This window comes from Eleutherodactylus coqui, chromosome 7, assembly GCF_035609145.1.
Source record: "Eleutherodactylus coqui strain aEleCoq1 chromosome 7, aEleCoq1.hap1, whole genome shotgun sequence".
Taxonomy (NCBI): domain Eukaryota; kingdom Metazoa; phylum Chordata; class Amphibia; order Anura; family Eleutherodactylidae; genus Eleutherodactylus; species Eleutherodactylus coqui.
Genome location: NC_089843.1, coordinates 219,549,028 through 219,568,271, shown reverse-complemented (window position 1 = coordinate 219,568,271; position 19,244 = coordinate 219,549,028). Strand labels below are relative to the sequence as shown.

The following is a 19,244-nucleotide window of genomic DNA, read 5'->3' as shown; positions in this document are numbered from 1 at the left end:
GTAGAGTTGGTATTTATCACTTAATGGTCACTGCATGGTGGTAATATTGGTCTTTGCATGGTGTTCTTTTCAGTAACAGTATGGATGTAATATTTAATCACTACATGGCGTTATCAGACCCTCAGTGTTATCAGTAATGTTGATCTTTGTGCTTTTTATTCAGTAACAATATGGTGGTATTAGTTGTGGTGGTATGTGATCATGGTGGGTGGCATTATTTGGCCTTTACACAGTGTTCTTGATATTCTTTGTCTTGGTATAGCGGTATTAGCCAACTTTTGGTGGTGGTAATTTGTGATCATGGTGCTGCGGTATTTGGCACTTATATACTATTATTGGTAATGTTGGTCTTAGTATTGTGGGTTTTGTTTAGTGACCACATGGAAGTAATATGAATGGTGATGATATTTGTACCTTGCATATACAGTATGCATTGTTTTGGGGACTGGCATGGAGTAACATGTCAGTGCTTAGCTGTTTGCCAGCAGCACTCCCTTAATACCCGGTACGGGTAGGACCAAGAGATGCAAGGCCACACAAAGAGGAACCCGAACCGCTGTTCCCAAAGGAAGTGAATACGTAGCAAATCAAGACTTGTGGCAGCGTATATAGGGGCAAAACATCTTCAAATCCTTATCCCTCCATAACAGATGAATGCCACGTTCCGGCCTTCATTCAGGTCTTTGTCGAGCTTCATCTATTATGGAGGGATAAGGATTTGAAGATTTTTTGCCCCATATATGCTGCCACAGGTCTTGAAGCGCTTCGCTGTTTGTCACACTATTCCCAAGCTGGAACGGGGACACTAAAATGGTCTTGTTTTTAAGTGTGACCTGGCAGGAAGGAGCGTTCCTGCCGGAACTTCTAAATGCAACGAGTAAATATTAATGTTTAGAAGACCATTCAAAATTGTATTATAGGGCCCAGCCTCCTCTAGCTACCCCTCTGCTTCACATGTACCATAGTAAGCCACTTGCCTATTATTCCATGTGCTTTGGCTTTACGATTTTTAAAGTAAAACATGTTTAAAACTCATTTCACTAGTAAACCGCATGTGGTTTTGCCATCATAATCCCCCCACGGCGTTCTGCCAGTACAGGTCACAGTAACCGCTGTTATCTTTCGATATGTGGGGTGGTTTATGTGGGGTTTGTGTGGCAGGGCTGCTTTCTAATCCCAGTGTGGCCATGACGTTTGTCTATAATTATGACTTGGATAACAATCAGACCGCATTTTATTAGTAATTAATGCAAAACTCCAGGTAGTTCCAAAAAGTTTCACTTAGTTCATCTTACAACTTCCCGGCAAGTCTGGCCAGTTTTGCAGCGCATCCCTACAATAGGCCATCGATGCTAAAGAGAACCCCTTTAAATAGTAGGAACTGCCCATCTCACTTTACCTTTTCTTGCTCAAGATTTCCATATTTCACAATGATTTGGAGACGGGGATCGGCATTTAGGGTTAGAGACTCCAAGGTGGGCTGCTGTTCCCAGGTTTGTTGAGGTAATGTGGTCCCACTTGCTCTATCAACACCTGTTGGAAATGTTGTAGTAGACATGATGACTAGTTAGCATAAAATGTCTATTGATTTGTAATAAACTAGAAGTATTATGCAGCTGTAGTGATTTAACTCTGTAGAGGCTAATGGCTGCATAATTTCATTATGGTAATTGCTGGACAATGGCATGGTGAAAGATGTGTGTTTTATAACTTTAGACTAATACAAAGTTTCACAGCAGCCTCTAAGAGTTAAATCACAATACTATATGTATTGCTTGTATTCATTATTGTGTGTTTCCCCAGCTCTACCTCCCCTACACCGAAACCCCCCCCCCCCACACACACAGAAACTTCTCGAACAAAGACTGCCACGTACACTGAAATTCCTTCAGCTTGACCGCATGCTGAGAGGACAAAGTCCACACATACACTGGACTTGAGAAAGGGGGGCAGGGAGGCAGGGAATTCTATATGACCAAGCAAATAAGAATATGTATACGTTACTGATGTAATCTGTTATACGCCCATAAAGGGCAGGTATTATGTGTTTCAATAAATTAGGGCTCTGGGGATTATAACTCGGAAGAGCTGGTTGAGATTCAAGGCTGATGACTTGTGTCCGATTGGTTTCTTTCATTATGTGTGCACACTATACAATTAGGAAGCTACAGAATACCCTGAAACCTGCTGGAGGAAAATATGATCCAGTTCAATGTATACGCATTGTATATAAGTAATGTGCAGAGAATTACTCAGGGAAGAGCGATAGATTTATAAACAATGAAAACATTTAATATCAAGCATAAGGCAGAAAATAGGACCCTGCGGAATTCTGCAGCGGAGTCCGTCACGGCGTCCCCCCAGAGACCCCATACTCACCTCCGGATACGCTGCCCGATGTCGCGCATCCCGTGCCGGCGCGCATCGCAGTACTGCGCATGACGTGCCGGCAGCGTCATATGACTCACCCACTTCCATTGACTGCAATGGAAGCCGTCCGCGCGTATGCCTGTGGCATGTTCTATTCATAGAACGTGCCACGGATGATTTCACGGGGCAGAATTCCACGGTGGAATTCCGCACCGTGAGCTATGTGCTATTAGGTTCAATAGAACCTAATAGATGCAGGGCAATGCCGCAGATTTCCGCCGCGTGATACGCCCATGGGAAGAAATCCGCCCGTGGGAATTAGGCCTGAGGCCGGCTGCACACGACTGGGTTGGATTCTGGATGTTGGATTCCGCATTGGAATCTGACCCTGTGCCCAGCCAGTGACCGCTCGTACCTGTCATTCTCTTCTTTCTTCTGTACTGATGATGGTCTGTCCGGTGAGCCGCCAGACAAGCGCAGTACAGATTTTTCTGCAGTGTTGCTAGGTGATGATGCAGGTCCTGCGACTTTTATGCAATGCTAATTGCAGAAGGGCCACGGGTCGGGTGGCTTCCATTGACTTTAATGGGAGCGGTCTGTGCAGACACCGCACAAGAATAGAACATGCTGCAATTTTCCCTCCACGAGCAGAAAATCACAATTAATTTCCCATTTGTGCACAGGAAAAAACACTTCTCCATTGCATGCTATGGACGGTATTACCGTGTTTCCCCGAAAATAAGACAGTGTCTTATATTAATTTTTGTTCAAAAAGGTTTCACTTTTTTACATGTATAGCTGCCTGGACACTATTTAAATTGACTTTTTAAATTAACTGTTAGCAGGGCTTAATTTTGGAGTAGGGCTTATATTTCAAGCCTCCTCAAAAAGCCTGAAAAATCATTTTGCATCCTCAAAAATTCTGGATAATCATGCTATGTCTTATTTTCAGGGAAACAGGGTAGCTCCAGATTCTGCAATGCATATATGCCCGTGTGCAGCCGGCCTAGATGTTATATTATTGGAGGTTCTACAATGAACACATAAGGGAAGCTGTAAAGAGAACTGAGGACATGCGGACGGGCCGGTTTCACATCTGTGTTGAAGCCTCCTGCCAGAGTTTGTCACACCGCGACGGGAAAAAATGGTGACTTCAAAATATGCAGTAAAAACGTAGGCCAAAGCTCACAAAAACGTTATAAGACACTGTTCTCAATGCTGTAAGACATTTTTACAAACACTCGTGTGAGAGCGGCCTAAAGACTCTCCTTCATATATTCAGACACGGCTTGAGTCTCAGGAATAGACGGATTGTCTGGACCTCTAGGAGGAGATGCGCACGGCAGAAGGTCGATTAGGTAATCTTATGAATCTTAAAAAAAACTGTCTTATGAGCCTTTGCAATCTTGGCTTGGTGTAGGAAAACAAAATGTTATAATTAATGTTAAATTTGTACATCTCCTAAATGGTTAAAAAAAAACTAAAGTTTTTCCAATGTGCGTCCAGAATAAAGTAAACAGCTGGAAATATATATCTTATCAAAAAATTGTACAGTATGTTTGCACATATTTGACATATTGCACTTGAAAATGTGAAAAAAAATGACACTTCAAAATTTTCGCAATTTGGCGCTTTTAATAAATATACACGAATTCTATCGGACTATTTTCACCACCTAAATGAAGAACAATATGTGGCGTAAAAACAATGTCAGAATCACTTGGATATGCAGAGCCTTTACGGAGTTATTCCATGTTAAAGGGACACAGATTTCCAAAATTTTGCCTGGTCATTAAGACGCAAACAGGCTTGGTCATTAAGGGGTTAAAGTTATGATCAGAAACAATTTTCTTCGGGTCAACAAGTGTTTTATCAATTAAGTGATTAAATGCAAGACAGAACTTCAAGCGATGGAGGAAATAAAAAGGAAAAATAAAAGAGGACTTAAGATTCTTGTTCTTGCTGGATAAATGAAGCCCTGGAAGGTCACGCCCACTGTTTTTTGTTTTCTTTTTTAAAGCCAGTTTTTCATGCAGTTTTTTTTTTTTGTCAAAGCCAGAAGTGGATTCCTATGGAATGGGAAATAAATGAAGGACTTAGGCCGGCTGCACACGACCGTGACGGGCTCCACCACGGAATTCCGCGGCGGAGCCCGTCACCGCACCCCCCAGAGACCCCAATACTTACCTCCGGTACTGGAGTCTCCCGTCCTGCATGACGCTTCGGGGCGCATGCGCCAGCCGCGTCATATGACACGCCCACAGCGTCACATGACGCGCCTGGCAGTGTGCGGGGAAGCGGTATCACTATCTTCCGCTGTGCTACAGCGGAAGATAGCGTGACGGACGGGCTTCCATTGACTGCAATGGAAGCCGTACGCGCGTACACCCGCGGCAAATAGAGCATGCCGCAGGTGAGGACGGGTGATTTCCCGGTGCGGAATTCCGCAATGGAATTCCGCACTGTAAGCACTGAGCTATTAGGTTTCAATAGAACCTAATAGCTGCAGGCAACGCAGCGGATTTTCGCCGCGCATTACGCAGCGGAAAGCTGTCCGTGGGAAGGAGCCCTTACACTTCTCGTTCTCTCTGGATCTGGTTGTTTTGGGCTCAAAGAAATTGCATTAAAAACAGCAGTTTTTGCAGAAGACACAGTGAAAGCACCCAGAAGCTCCAAGATGTTCTTAAAGGGGTTGTCCCGCGGCAGCAAGTGGGTCTATACACTTCTGTATGGCCATATTAATGCACTTTGTAATGTACATTGTGCATTAATTATGAGCCATACAGAAGTTATAAAAAGTTTTATACTTACCTGCTCCGTTGCTGGCGTCCTCGTCTCCATGGTGCCGACTAATTTTCGCCCTCCGATGGCCAAATTAGCCGCGCTTGCGCAGTCCGGGTCTTCTCCTGTTCTCTATGGGGCTCCGTGTAGCTCCGTGTAGCTCCGCCCCGTCACGTGCCGATTCCAGCCAATCAGGAGGCTGGAATCGGCAATGGACCGCACAGAAGAGCTGCGGTCCACGGAGGAAGAGGATCCCGGCGGCCATCTTCACCGGTAAGTATAGAAGTCACCGGAGCGCGGGGATTAAGGTAAGCGCTCCGGTAAGCTTTCTTTAGGTCCCTGCATCGGGGTTGTCTCGCGCCGAACGGGGGGGGGGGGTTGCAAAAAAAAAAACAACCCCGTTTCGGCGCGGGACAACCCCTTTAAGGAAATGATTCCATGCAATGTACTGAGCATTAGCAGCACTGTTGTTACACAGTAGCTCCGCCCAGACTGAGAACTTCACATTCTTCCTCCTGAGTAATAGATTTCCCTGTCATTGCTTTTGTAAATATTAGTATATGAGGAATCTAGGAGAACGCCTTGGAACACTCATCCCAGTCATTGCTTGATGCAAGCAGCTGTGCTACTAAAAGGTGACGGTAAAGGACATTGGTAACACTACGCAAAACTCAATTTCCAATTTTCTATACTGTTTCACTAAGTAGTCAATGGTAATCAGCATGGGGGGAAAACACATGTATCAGGAATATATCATGCCACTGCTCAAATCATATGTTAAAGATGAAGTATTAATAAAATGTACCTCCCGTTTCTTCCACGCCATATGGGATTGCTTTATCCATCTGCATACAAGTAGGAAACATTGCTTCAGTTACCAAAACAGGAGGAGGACCTTGTAAATGTACATTACATCAGAATGCTAAAAGGCTTAATACTACTAATACAATATTCTAAATAACCTGTGTCCTGGATGAAGTAGTGCACCCTGTACTCCAACCCCCTCCGCAGGCTGCGCCAACCCTGGCACACACCTCACATTGGCTCCAGTGGAAATACCCGCAGCCCGTACACAATGTAGTTGCATATGGGCTGTGGATATAGCCGTGATCATAGAGCACAACAGGCTTTATATCGGGCATTCCGCGGTAAAATAGAACATGCTGGAAGAGTCTTGGACTCAACCCTTGTGTCTTACTGCTGGGAAATAAACCTGCGGGCATTCGCAATGCCCCCTTTAAATTGCTGCAATATATTACTATGGCGGCACGTATTTCGATGGTTTCCGCCATAGCTGTGCTAAGACTCCCATTCGAACCTCTCATATCCCGCATAAATAAAATTCTTTTGAATGAAAAACTCCTAGCTGTACCCAAGACAAAGCCTCGCAATCTGAAAAGACTTTGTGCCCCTGGATAACCTTTGTTAATGTCCCTAATAGAGATGAGCGAGTAGTGCCTTAGCCGAGTATCTCCCCGCTCGTCTCTAAAGATTCGGAGGGCCGGCAGGGGGCGGGGAGCGGCGGGGAGGAACGGAGGGGAGATCTCTCTCTCCCTCTCTTCCCCCCGCTCCCCGCCGCAACTCACCTGTCACCTGTGCCGGCAGCCGAATCTTTAGAGACGAGCGGGGAGATACTCGGCTAAGGCACTACTCGCTCATCTCTAGTCCCTAACTTACACTATTTCGTGAGACTATAGAAGGATGATGAATCGGATAGTCTTCTAGCAGATCCAGGCCCCTATGTATTATGTGATTAGAAACACCATAAACAATGTACACCTTTCGGTTTATCCCTTCCCTGTGCGATGGATGGAGAGATCATCAATATTCCCTGAATACACTTACAATGTTACCTTTTGTTTTTTCTGCTAGTCTAATAATGGAATCTCTGCACTCCAACATAGATTTGGCCGCCCCCCCCCCCCCCCGGTGGCGTCTACGCGGCAGAGTGTGGCCAATTTTGTATTGAACTCAAATAAAATCTTTTGAAACATAAAATAAACCTGCTGCGTTCTATTTTCCGGAGGTGGATTACGTAATTCCGACTTGCTAAAGTGAGCCGAATTGTGTAATCCAATGCATTTGATTGATCTGCGTACTACTGCAGATGAAACGCCCGCGGAATCTGGAATTACTATCTCAATGATATTTGCAGAAGTCGGCCATTAAGTCCGGACTAAATATTTCACATGTGATTTATTGTTCCTGCAAATATTTTCCTTCTATTCATGTGTGTTAAACATTTTCATGTTTTTATACCTGGGCTTTTTAGGCCTCCTGCAGACGGCCAGGTCGGATCCCGCTGCGAGAATTCTCACAGCGGGGCCCGACCCGAACCCCTGCAATGACCAACGCAGCTCACCTATTCAGGCAACTCCCCGCATGCGCAGAGCCGAGCCGGTGCATCACTAGTGACGTTTCTGTGCGGGCCCCTGCGAGGCTCGCACAGACATAGGACATTCTGCAATTTGTTTTCCGTGTGTGTTTTCAAATCATGTCTGTCTGCATTGTCTAATGCGATCCTATGGCAGCGGGTACGGGCAGAAATTTTGCGGGAAATGCCAAAGCGGAATTTCCACCCGTGTGCAGGAGGCCTTCAGTAACTCAACTGCACCAAATTGAAACAGATGGAAGCAGCCAACCTTCTGCATATCTGAGAGGCTCTTAGGGTGCTGTCACAAGACAGAACATTCTGCTGTCAAAATCCCCCCCAAAAAATCTGCATGTTTTGTTGAGGAACTTCCTTCTGAATTAAGCCATTTTCAATTTTGCATCAAAATCCACATTTCGGCCACTCACACATGCATTCTGAAATGCCGCTCGAAATCGCAGCATTTTACTGCAATTCTCAGCTGCGTCTTTGAACGCACGTCAGTGTTTTACAGTGCTTTTTAACGCACCCCGTCATTGTGATGGGTGATTAGGGGCGTTAAAGTGCTTGAAAATCGCGGCGTTTTTAAAATCTGAAATCAATGGCGGCCTTGTATCATGGTTAGCACAGCGCTCTGGATGCCGCACTAATGGCGGTAAAAAGCGGCGGACATGCAGAATTTGGCACAGATTTTTCCGCATGGTGGAATATTTATAGTAACATAGTATGCTAGGCTTAAAAAAGCACATATGTCTATCCAGAGGAAGGCAAAAGAAATGGTGTTAAGCCAATTGTCCTCATTTAAGGAGAAACATTCCTTCCTGACTCCAATCTAGTAAACAGAATAATCCCCGGATCACCGACCCTTCTGAAGTTATTAATGATTATAACATATAATATTGTAACGCTCAAGAAAGATATCCAGGCGCCTCTTATACGCTGATCGAGTTCGCCATCATCACGTCCTCAGGAGACAATTCCATAGTCTCACTGCTCTTACAATAAAGAACCCCCTTCTGTGTCGGTGTAGAAACCTTCTTTCCTCTAGACGGAGAGAGCGCCCCCTTGTTATAGTCACAGTCCTGGGTATAATAGATGGGAGAGATCTCTGTACTGACCCCTGATATATCTATACATAGTTATTAGAGCGCCCCCTTGTTACAGTCCTGGGTATAATAGATGATGAGAGAGATCTCTGTACTGTCCCCTAATATATCTATACATAGTTATTAGAGCGCCCCCTTGTTACAGTCCTGGGTATAATAGATGATGGGAGAGATCTCTGTACTGACCCCTGATATATCTATACATAGTTATTAGACCGCCCCTTGTTACAGTCCTGGGTATAATAGATGATGGGAGAGATCTCTGTACTGACCCCTGATATATTATACATAGTTATTAGAGCGCCCCCTTGTTACAGTCCTGGGTATAATAGATGATGGGAGAGATCTCTGTACTGACCCCTGATATATTATACATAGTTATTAGAGCGCCCCCTTGTTATAGTCACAGTCCTGGGTATAGTAGATGATGGGAGGGATCTCTGTATTGTCCCCTGCTATATCTATACATAGTTATTAGAGCGCCCCCTTGTTACAGTCCTGGGTATAATAGATGATGGGAGAGATCTCTGTACTGACCCCTGATATATTATACATAGTTATTAGAGCGCCCCCTTGTTATAGTCACAGTCCTGTGTATAATAGATGATAGGAGAGATCTTTGTACTGACCCCTGATATATCTATACATAGTTATTAGACCGCCCCCTTGTTATAGTCACAGTCCTGGGTATAATAGATGATGGAAGAGATCTCTGTACTGACCCCTGATATATCTATACATAATTATTAGAGCGCCCCCTTGTTACAGTTCTGGGTATAATAGATGATGGGAGAGATCGCTGTACTGACCCCTGATATATCTATACATAGTTATTAGAGCGCCCCCTTGTTACAGTCCTGGGTATAATAGATGATAGGAGAGATCTCTGTACTGACCCCTGATATATTATACATAGTTATTAGAGCGCCCCCTTGTTACAGTCCTGGGTATAATCGATGATGGGAGAGATCTCTGTACTGACCCCTGATATATTATACATAGTTATTAGAGCGCCCCCTTGTTACAGTCCTGGGTATAATCGATGATGGGAGAGATCTCTGTACTGGCCCCTGATATATCTATACATAGTTATTAGAGCGGCCCCTTGTTACAGTCCTGGGTATAATAGATGATGGGAGAGATCTCTGTACTGACCCCTGATATATTATACATAGTTATTAGAGCTCCCCCTTGTTACAGTCCTGGGTATAATAGATGATGGGAGAGATCTCTGTACTGACCCCTGATATATTATACATAGTTATTAGAGCGCCCCCTTGTTACAGTCCTGGGTATAATAGATTATGGGAGAGATCTCTGTACTGACCCCTGATATATCTATACATAGTTTTCAGGTCACCCTCTTTTCTAAGGTGAGTAACCCCAGTATCTTGGAGAATATTCTGTTGTGTAGGTTGCTGCCCTTCCTTAGGCTCAGGTGGAGGAACTGCTCATAAGAGAATTTTGAGATAAGACACCACTAACTCCAGTGTATAGACATAACCATGTAATATAATCTAACTGTGATAGATATAACTTACAGATTCGGGCTCTTCTGAGAAGTGAATGGTTCTAGTTCCATTTGCCATTGTGTGCCTCGATAACCAATAAGCTCACTAAAAGAGAAGCAATTATCAAAGTCTTAGACAATGACCCAACAGACATACTGTGTATAAGCATGTCCTTGGTGGATATTACTTGCAGAATATGAGGATTTATAACTTGTTTTAAAGTTGCTGGCCATTATTTAACATATGCGGACATGTATATAGACAGGCATGTATAATGAGACAGACATGGAACATTGCTTGATATAAACTACAGTTCATGAATTTCAACACACCACCCAAATTGTCAACTTTTCTGAACTGAGCAAAATAAAGTAGTTTGTGATAAATCTGGATGTATTCAGGCACATAAACGCTGCGATCACCGATAAGAGCGGATACTTTGATGAGAGAAGAATTTAAGGTAATCAAGGCTCAAAGGTGCGTTCACACAGGAGAGTTTAACATTAGGGATGAGCGAGTATACTCGCTAAGGCACTACTCGCTCGAGTAATGTGCCTTGACCGAGTATCTTCCCGCTCATCCCGAAAGATTCGGGAGCTGCGGGGGAGAGCGGGGAGGAACGGAGGGGAGATCTCTCTCTCCCTCTCTCCCGCCCGCTTCCCCCCGCTCCCTGCTGCAACTCACCTGTCAGCCGCGGCGGCCCCCGAATCTTTCGGGACGAGCGGGGAGATACTCGGCTAAGGCACATTACTCGAGCGAGTAGTGCCTTAGCGAGTATACTCGCTCATCCCTATTTAACATGCAATTTTTGACCCATAGCAATATGGAAGGAAATCACATACGTTAAATGCGATTGCACCCAGTAAGAGAAACCAAGATACGATACCTTTTAATAGTTAACAAATATACATGATGTTAATGTGCGCTTCCAAGCCTCTCAGGGTCCTTCCTCAGGCACAATTGATTGCAAAGTGTTAATTCACATGAGTGATTTTTCTCTTGTAGCAATGCTGCAAGATTGAAAAATTGCTGCATGTCCAATTTTGGGCAATTCCTTACCATTTCCTATGGGATCTTTAAAAAATTAGTATCGTACTTGCATGGCATGCTATCTTTACCATTGAAAGCTATTGGAAGCACTTGGAATTGTTTAATGCACGTGAAAATTGTAAGTACATAGATCTCTCTCACTCGTGTACAGTAGCATTCTACGCGGATGACCTCCTTATGTATCTCAGCCTCAGAGGTCCTTTCCAATGATTCTTTGTGAATTCACAAGATTTGGACACTTAAGCAATTTTAAAATAAATCTCAGTAAAACTGAAGTTCTGAACGACCCCCTACCTGCCAGGGAGGCTCTACACCTGACAGATCAATACGACTTTAAATGGCGATCTTCCTCTCTCCAATATTTAGGGGTGCACATATCTGCAGATTTATCTTCCCTATGCAATATGAACTATATTTCCCTGTTTGAACGGACAATGAGAGACCAAATAATCCTGCCACACCATGATCACATATTACCACCACATAGTGATTGATACCAACAAACGGTCACTGAATAAAGACCACTACAAAAATCAATATTACCGATAACTATTAAGGGTCAAATAATACTCCCAGACCATGACCACATAATACCACCATTGCCTTCACTCAATAATGCTCCTCTCATGCCCCCACTTACTAATGCTCCATATAAGCCCCCACTGAGTAATAATGTTCCTCTTATGCCCCCACTCACTAATGCTCCATATAAGCCCCCCCCTGAGTAATAATGTTCCTCTTATGCCCCCACTGAGTAATAATGCCATATTTAGGCCCCTACTCAGTAGTTATGCTCCTAAAGTAGGTAACAAAAAAAGCGTTTAAACTACTAAAACAAGAAGGCAGCAAAGTACTAAAAACCTATAAGGAAAAAAAATTATGTAAAAAGCAGATAAAAGAAAGTTGGAGACAGAAAGACTCATTGCCAAAGAGTAAAACTAACCCTAAACTGTTCTTCAATTATATAAATAATAAAGAGATCAATACTGAAAGTGTTGACCCTTAATGTAGGAAAAATTGTAGAGGGTGATGAGGAGAAAACAAATCCAATAAATAGTTTTTTTCTCCAATGAATTCACAGAGGAAAATGAAATGTCAGATGAGATGCAGAGTGATAGAGTAAACTCTCCACTAAATGTCACCAGTCTAACACAGGAAGTGCAGAGCAGTCTTAAAAAGATTAAAACGGACAGGTTGACGGGTCCCGATGGCATACACCTCTGGGTTCTAAGGGAATTAAATAATGTGATAGACAGATTGTTGTTTCTTATACTCAAGGACTCTATAGTGACGGGGTCTGTTCCACTGGATTGACGCATAGCCAATATGGTGCCAATATTCAAAAAGTGAACCTGGAAACTGGTAAGTTTAACTTGTATTGTGGGTAAAAAGTTTGAAGGGTTTCTATGAGATGCAGTCCTGGAGGACCTCAAGGAAAATAACTGTATAACTGCATATCACCAAGGGTTTATGAAAGACCAAATCAACCTGATCAGCTTCTAGAAGAAGTTCTAGACTGGACCGGGGAGTCACTGGATCTTGTGTATCTGAACGTTTCCAAAGCATATGATACTGTGCCACATAAAAGGTTGGTATGCAACATGAGAATGCTTGGTCTGGGGGAGAATGTAAGTAATTGGCTCAATGGGTCATTCCGTGTCAGTTCAACCAACGCTCCCGGTCGACCATCTCAGATTTCAATGAAACTTTGCACAAAGATAGACCCTGACCCTAAACTAAGATAGCCAGAATATTAGGCTTCAAAGTGCTTTGGTTCACGAGCTACAGGTCTTAATCTAGGGGGTTGTCATGTGATTACAGCGCGCAACCTGAAAAAAGTGGCGATTTCAATCCATTGCCAAGCCAGTTCCAATGACTCTAGAGCAATGAAACTTCACACACTAGGAGAACTTTTGGTGCTGAATCCAGCTAAGCTACTCAGACTGCCCCTCTTATCATCATTCTGCCACCATTGCATGTTAAAGTAGCTGAAAAATTCTATCGCGCAAAATAAAACTCATATTTTAAGCAGTAATAACTCATAATCAATGCAATCCAACTCAGCTCTGAATTTATCAATGTGTACTCCATAGAAATGGTTCTCATTATTCACATTATGGACCCAAAAGGATGCATAGCTCTTAAGATACAATGAGTCAAAAATGGCAAAAAACACTTTTTTGCTAATTTTTCCCTTTTTCAAAGGCGAAAATCGGAATGTACTCCATTTTTATTTTTTTTCGTTTTTGTTCTATTTGGAAGAGAATTTTGTGCTCTACAAGATTCGATGTTTTTCATTTTGTTCCCAGACCTTCTAGATGGGAAAATATCAATGCCTGTGAAGGGCCTATGCACTCGCGGAGGTCAAATAATAAAATAAGTGTAAGTTTTGCATGGATGTATAATTAGTTTAGAAATCATTAGAAGGTAAATTATTTTTGGAATGAGACAACTTTTTGTGCTCAAGAAACTTATGTGATCAAAAATTGCCTGGCGAGTTCAGGTGAGCCACAAGCTTTGGCCTAAGATGGTCAGAATATCATTGAGGGTTGCATAATGATTGTGGTATATTACAGTGATCACTGGGCTTATTTAGCACTCTATCCATATCGGATACTAAGATTATCTAAGGCTAGCATTTGTGTAATAAATAACTAGTTATTCATGCTAGCCTTAGATAATCTTAATATCCAATCTGGATAGAGTGCTAAATAAGCCCAGTGATCACTGGAATCTACCACAATCATTATGCAACACTCAATGATATTCGGACCATCTTAGGCCAAAGCTTGGGGCTCACCTGCACTCGCCATGCAATTTTTGATCACATAAGTTTCTTGAGCACAAAAAGTTGTCTCATTCCAAAAATAATTTACCTTCTCATGATTTCTAAACTGATTATACATCCATGCAAAACTTACACTTATTTTATTATTTGACCTCCGCGAGTGCATAGGCCCTTCACAGGCATTGATATTTTCCCATCTAGAAGGTCTGGGAACAAAATGAAAAACATCGAATCTTGTAGAGCAAAAAATTCTCTTCGAAATAGAACAAAAATGAAAAAAAATAAAAATGGAGTACATTCCGATTTTCGCCTTTGAAAAAGGGAAAAATTAGCAAAAAAGTGTTTTTTGCCATTTTTGACTCATTGTATCTTAAGAGCTATGCATCCTTTTGGGTCCATAATGGGAATAATGAGAAACATTTCTATGGAGTACACATTGATAAATTCAGAGCTGAGTTGGATTGCATTGATTATGAGTTATTACTGCTTAAAATATGAGTTTTATTTTGCGCGATAGAATTTTTCAGCTACTTTGACATGCAATGGTGGCAGAATGATGATAAGAGGGGCAGTCTGAGGAACTTAGCTGGATTCAGCACCAAAAGTTCTCCTAGTGTGTGAAGTTTCATTGCTCTAGAGTCATTGGAACTGGCTTGGCAATGGATTGAAATCGCCACTTTTTTCAGGTTGCGCGCTGTAATCACATGACAACCCCCTAGATTAAGACCTGTAGCTCGTGAACCAAAGCACTTTGAAGCCTAATATTCTGGCTATCTTAGTTTAGGGTCAGGGTCTATCTTTGTGCAAAGTTTCATTGAAATCTGAGATGGTCGACCGGGAGCGTTGGTTGAACTGACACGGAATGACCCCAATGAAAAAAAGCAGATGGCACTTACTAATGCAACATACACTAATTGGGTCACTGTTACCAATGGGGTACGACAGTGGGCAGTATTGGGCCCTATTCTTTTTAATATATTTATTAATGATTTTTTAGAAGAATTGTGCAGTAAAATATGAATATTTGCAGATGATACAAAACTATGTAAAATAATTAACACAAAACAGGACAGAATATGGTGGCAAATGGAGCTGGATAAGTTAAGGGCTTGGGCAGAAAAGTGCCAAATGAGGTTTACCACTGATAAATGTAAGGTTCTGCACATGGGCAGAGAAAATACTGAAAAACACTGACATATAGAAGGACTTGGGGGTTTTAGTTAAATGTAAACTTAATCAAAGCAACCAGTGTCAGGGAGCTGCTGCCAAGGCAGATAGAATCATGGGGTGCATCAGAAGAGGTCTAGGGGCACATGGCGAGAACATTGGTCTTTCTCTTTACAAGTCACTGGTCAGACCACACGGGGAATATTGTGGACAGTTTTGGGCACCGGTACTCAAGAGGGACATATCAGAGCTTGAGCGGGTACAAAGTGGGCAACTAAAGTAGAAATGGAATGGGCGGACTACAATACCCAGAGAGGATATCAAAATTGGGGTTATTTAGTTTAGAAAAAAAGACAGCTGAGGGGCGAACTAATAACTATGTGTAGTATATCAGGGGTCAGTATAAAGATCTCTCCCATCATCTATTATAACCAGGACTGTAACAAGGGGGCGCTCTAATAACTATGTATAATATATCAGGGGTCAGTACAGAGATCTCTCCCATCATCTATTATACCCAGGACTGTAACAAGGGGGCGCTCTAATAACTATGTATAGATATATCAGGGGACAGTACAGAGATCTCTCCCATCATCTATTATACCCAGGACTGTAACAAGGGGGCACTCTAATAACTATGTATAATATATCCTGGGTCAATACAGAGATCTCTCCCATCATCTATTATACCAAGGACTGTAACAAGGGGGCACTCTAATAACTATGTATAGATATATCAGGGGTCAGTACAGAGATCTCTCCCATCATCTATTATACCCAGGACTGTAACAAGGGGGCGCTCTAATAACTATGTATAGATATATCAGGGGACAGTACAGAGATCTCTCCCATCATCTATTATACCCAGGACTGTAACAAGAGGGCGCTCTAATAACTATGTATAGATATATCAGGGGTCAGTATAAAGATCTCTCCCATCATCTATTATACCCAGGACTGTAACGAGGGGGTGCTCTAATAACTATGTACAGATATATCAGGGGTCAGTACAGAGATCTCTCCCATCATCTATTATACACAGGACTGTAACAAGGGGCGCTCTAATAACTATGTATAGATATATCAGGGGTCAGTACAGAGATCTCTCCCATCATCTATTATACCCCGGACTGTAACAAGGGGGCGCTCTAATAACTATGTATAATATATCAGGGGTCAGTATAGAGATCTCTCATCATGTATTTATACCCAGGACTGACTAACAAGGGGGCGCTCTCCATGTCTAGAGGAAAGAAAGAAGGTTTCTACACAACATAGAAGGGGATTCTTTACTGTAAGAGCAGAGAGACTATGGATCTCTCTTTCTGAGGATAGGGTGATTGTGAACTCGATAAGAGTATAAGAGGGGCCTGGATGCCTTTCTTGAGTGTTACAATATTACATGTTATATCACTGATTACTTCAGAAGGGTTCTTTATCCAAGCAGCATTCACAATGCCAGACTGAGTCAGGAAGGATTATTTTAAAAATACTATGTTACTCAGTAATAACGCTCCTCATAAGCCCCACCCAATACTTATGGGCCATATAGGCCTCACTCAGCAATAATGCCCCATATAAACCCCCACTCAGAAATAATGGTCCATATACAACCCACTTAGTAGTAATGTTCCTCATAAGCCCCAACGCCTGCACTCAGTAGCAATACCCACACATATATATAACATGATCGCTCTACCCATAATTCACTGGGTGAGCTGTATAGGTGCAAACTGCAGAGGCCCGGGAGTGGGAGGAGTTACCTGCCCGTACAATGGAGTATAACTTTTTTGTTTTTCACATTACACCAAATAACTTCCTCCCCTCCACTGGCCCCGAGACTTGACCGGCCTATCAGGAATTTTCCCAGTGGGTTGCACAACCGGTCTGTCCCTGGATATGAGTCATCCTGAATAGGAGTGAGGTTCTGCAGAGCTGCCTCCCTGTCGGCGGTGTAATTGTGGAGCTGGAGTCATGCTACCTCCTTACCAGTGGCAAGGTGTGATTGTGGAAGGAGAGAGTGGTCTCACTGCTTCCCTGTCAGTGGTCCATTAAGATCGCTGGGAAGAGGGGTGTCATATTGTCAAAGAGGAGGGGCCTATAGAGTAGATAGACTTCCTGTCACCTGGAGAGTAGAGGATGATGCTTCAGCATGACGGGCCTGAATCTAACGGAGAGCTGCTCTGTAAAATGGCAGGACAGCGGCCAATAGCGGATTATAATATGGACGGTTTGGCTGGCAGTGGGTCCTGTTGCATGCTATCGTTATAATGCTCCTCACAGGCCCCCACTCAGAAATAATAGCCCATATGCACCTCACTTAGTAAAAATGTCCCTCGTATGCCCCAACCCCTGCACTCAGTAGCAGTGCCCTTTAAATATATGTCACATGATCGCTCTAGCGCCAGCTCCAGTGTTTAGGTCTATAGAAAGAGGTGTGGTTAGATAATTGCATGCAATGTGGGCCTCAGGTGTGTGCCATGGCCTCTTCTCAGGCACAGATTGTCACAATCATTGGTCACACTGCCTGAGAGCAGCTTAGTCCCATCCAGGTAAATGGGATTGAGCCGCTATATCAGGCACAGCCTCTATACAAAGCACGGTGCTATGCCTGCTATGGACTGAGGTGGCCACGGCGCTAACCTGAGCTACTGTCAACTCCATCGTCTAATCGGCAAGGATCCTGAGCAGTAGACCCCCGCTGATCATCTATTGATGCCCTGCGGATCGGTCATTAATAGTTTAGCACCTGAAACCCCTTTAAAGTATCGCACCATTTAATAAAACAGAAAAGGGCGAATAGGATGCTGGGCTAGACCGCTTCAGAAAAACAAAAAGTTTTATAAATGTTTTCAAGTCTTCTTTTCTTAGTGCAGTTTCAGATCATTGCACAATATGACAATTTTAGTGCCCCTCACTGTCGTGACATACATTGATAGTAATGCGTTATGTTGTGGGCAGGCTGGCAGAGAAAGGACATTGAGATCAATGGGGTCACAGTGTGGATTGCAAATGGCTGTGACTGCGACCCACGGCTCTCACAAATCCAGACGGTCGGAAATTCCGCGGCGGGATTTCCCGTGGAATTTCCACCCTTGGAAGCTGCCATAGGATTGCATTAGCAAACCGCGGCATGCTCTATTTCTGTGCGGGGCGCAGAGCCCTGCACAGAAACGTCACTGCCCGGGGGTGAGTACGCGTCGATCTCTGCAGGCGCTCGGGTCGGGCCCTGCAGCGAGAATCCTCGCAGCCAGATCCGACTCACCCATCTGCAGGCGGCCTTAGACTTCACATTCAAGGCCCTGGAAGAAGCCGAATTTAGCAAAGCTCGAGTAGGGCTAGTCCACGCCATGGCGCTGCCTTCCTTCCATTCTATCCATGATAAACAGAACAATGATTTAACTTAGTAGTCCTAAGGTTTATTGCCCGGTCTGCCGGGGCTGACACTGAACTGTGCAGATAAAAGGGTCTTGGTTTCTGGACAGCGCTGGGAATGTGCAATCTAAACACGGAAGACGGACCCATATCCCTGGAAGAGCTGGACGCTTCCTTCCATGAGGTTTCGGGATTGTAGGTGGGGTACAACAAATGACTTCTACCCGGGTAGAGATCTGCCATCTGAAGACGCCCTTATGTCTTCTACTGCAAGTTATAAACAGGAACAATCCTCCCCCCCCTGAATAATAGAAGTTTTACTGGAAGTTATACATCACTGTTACATCTGCTCGACACGACACAATATAAAGCACTGAGTACCTACCTGTCCGCCAGGTGCGCCTTAGTGGACTTGATGGTCTATTAAATCTTCTGTTTAAAAGGTCTGTGGAATCTATACGACAGCCGGGCTGTAGGAGAAGCAAGTGAAAGCGAAAGCAATTCACGCGGGAAATAACAGATCCTCAGATACTGGACAAAGGCGCCAACTTGTGGCAAACAGTGGAAGTATCATGCATTGATTTAAAGGGGTATTCCCATTTCAGACATCTATAGCAGTGATGGCGAACCTTTTAGAGACCAAGTGCCCAAACTGCAACCCAAAACCACTTATTTATCGCAAAGTGCCAACATGTCAGGGGGCGGGGCTTATCACCACGTATGAT

General features: G+C 43.5%; 1 protein-coding gene across 2 annotated transcripts in view; it reads right to left on the bottom strand.

The window, feature by feature from the left end:
- Positions 1 to 19,025, bottom strand: part of LOC136573172 (protein mono-ADP-ribosyltransferase PARP14-like) — a 53,973-nt gene extending 34,948 nt beyond the window's left edge. Inside the window, exons 1-4 of one of the 2 annotated variants that reach the window (XM_066574409.1) lie at positions 18,905 to 19,025; positions 10,170 to 10,244; positions 5,957 to 5,996; positions 1,400 to 1,533 (exon numbers count right to left, since the gene is read on the bottom strand). In XM_066574409.1, the coding sequence (XP_066430506.1) occupies positions 1,400 to 1,533; positions 5,957 to 5,996; positions 10,170 to 10,217 (222 nt within the window). In that variant the 5' untranslated portion in view covers positions 10,218 to 10,244; positions 18,905 to 19,025. The remainder of the gene's footprint in view (positions 1 to 1,399; positions 1,534 to 5,956; positions 5,997 to 10,169; positions 10,245 to 18,904) is intronic. The other variant, XM_066574411.1, reaches the window with a different exon arrangement.
- Positions 19,026 to 19,244: the final 219 nt, after the last annotated feature.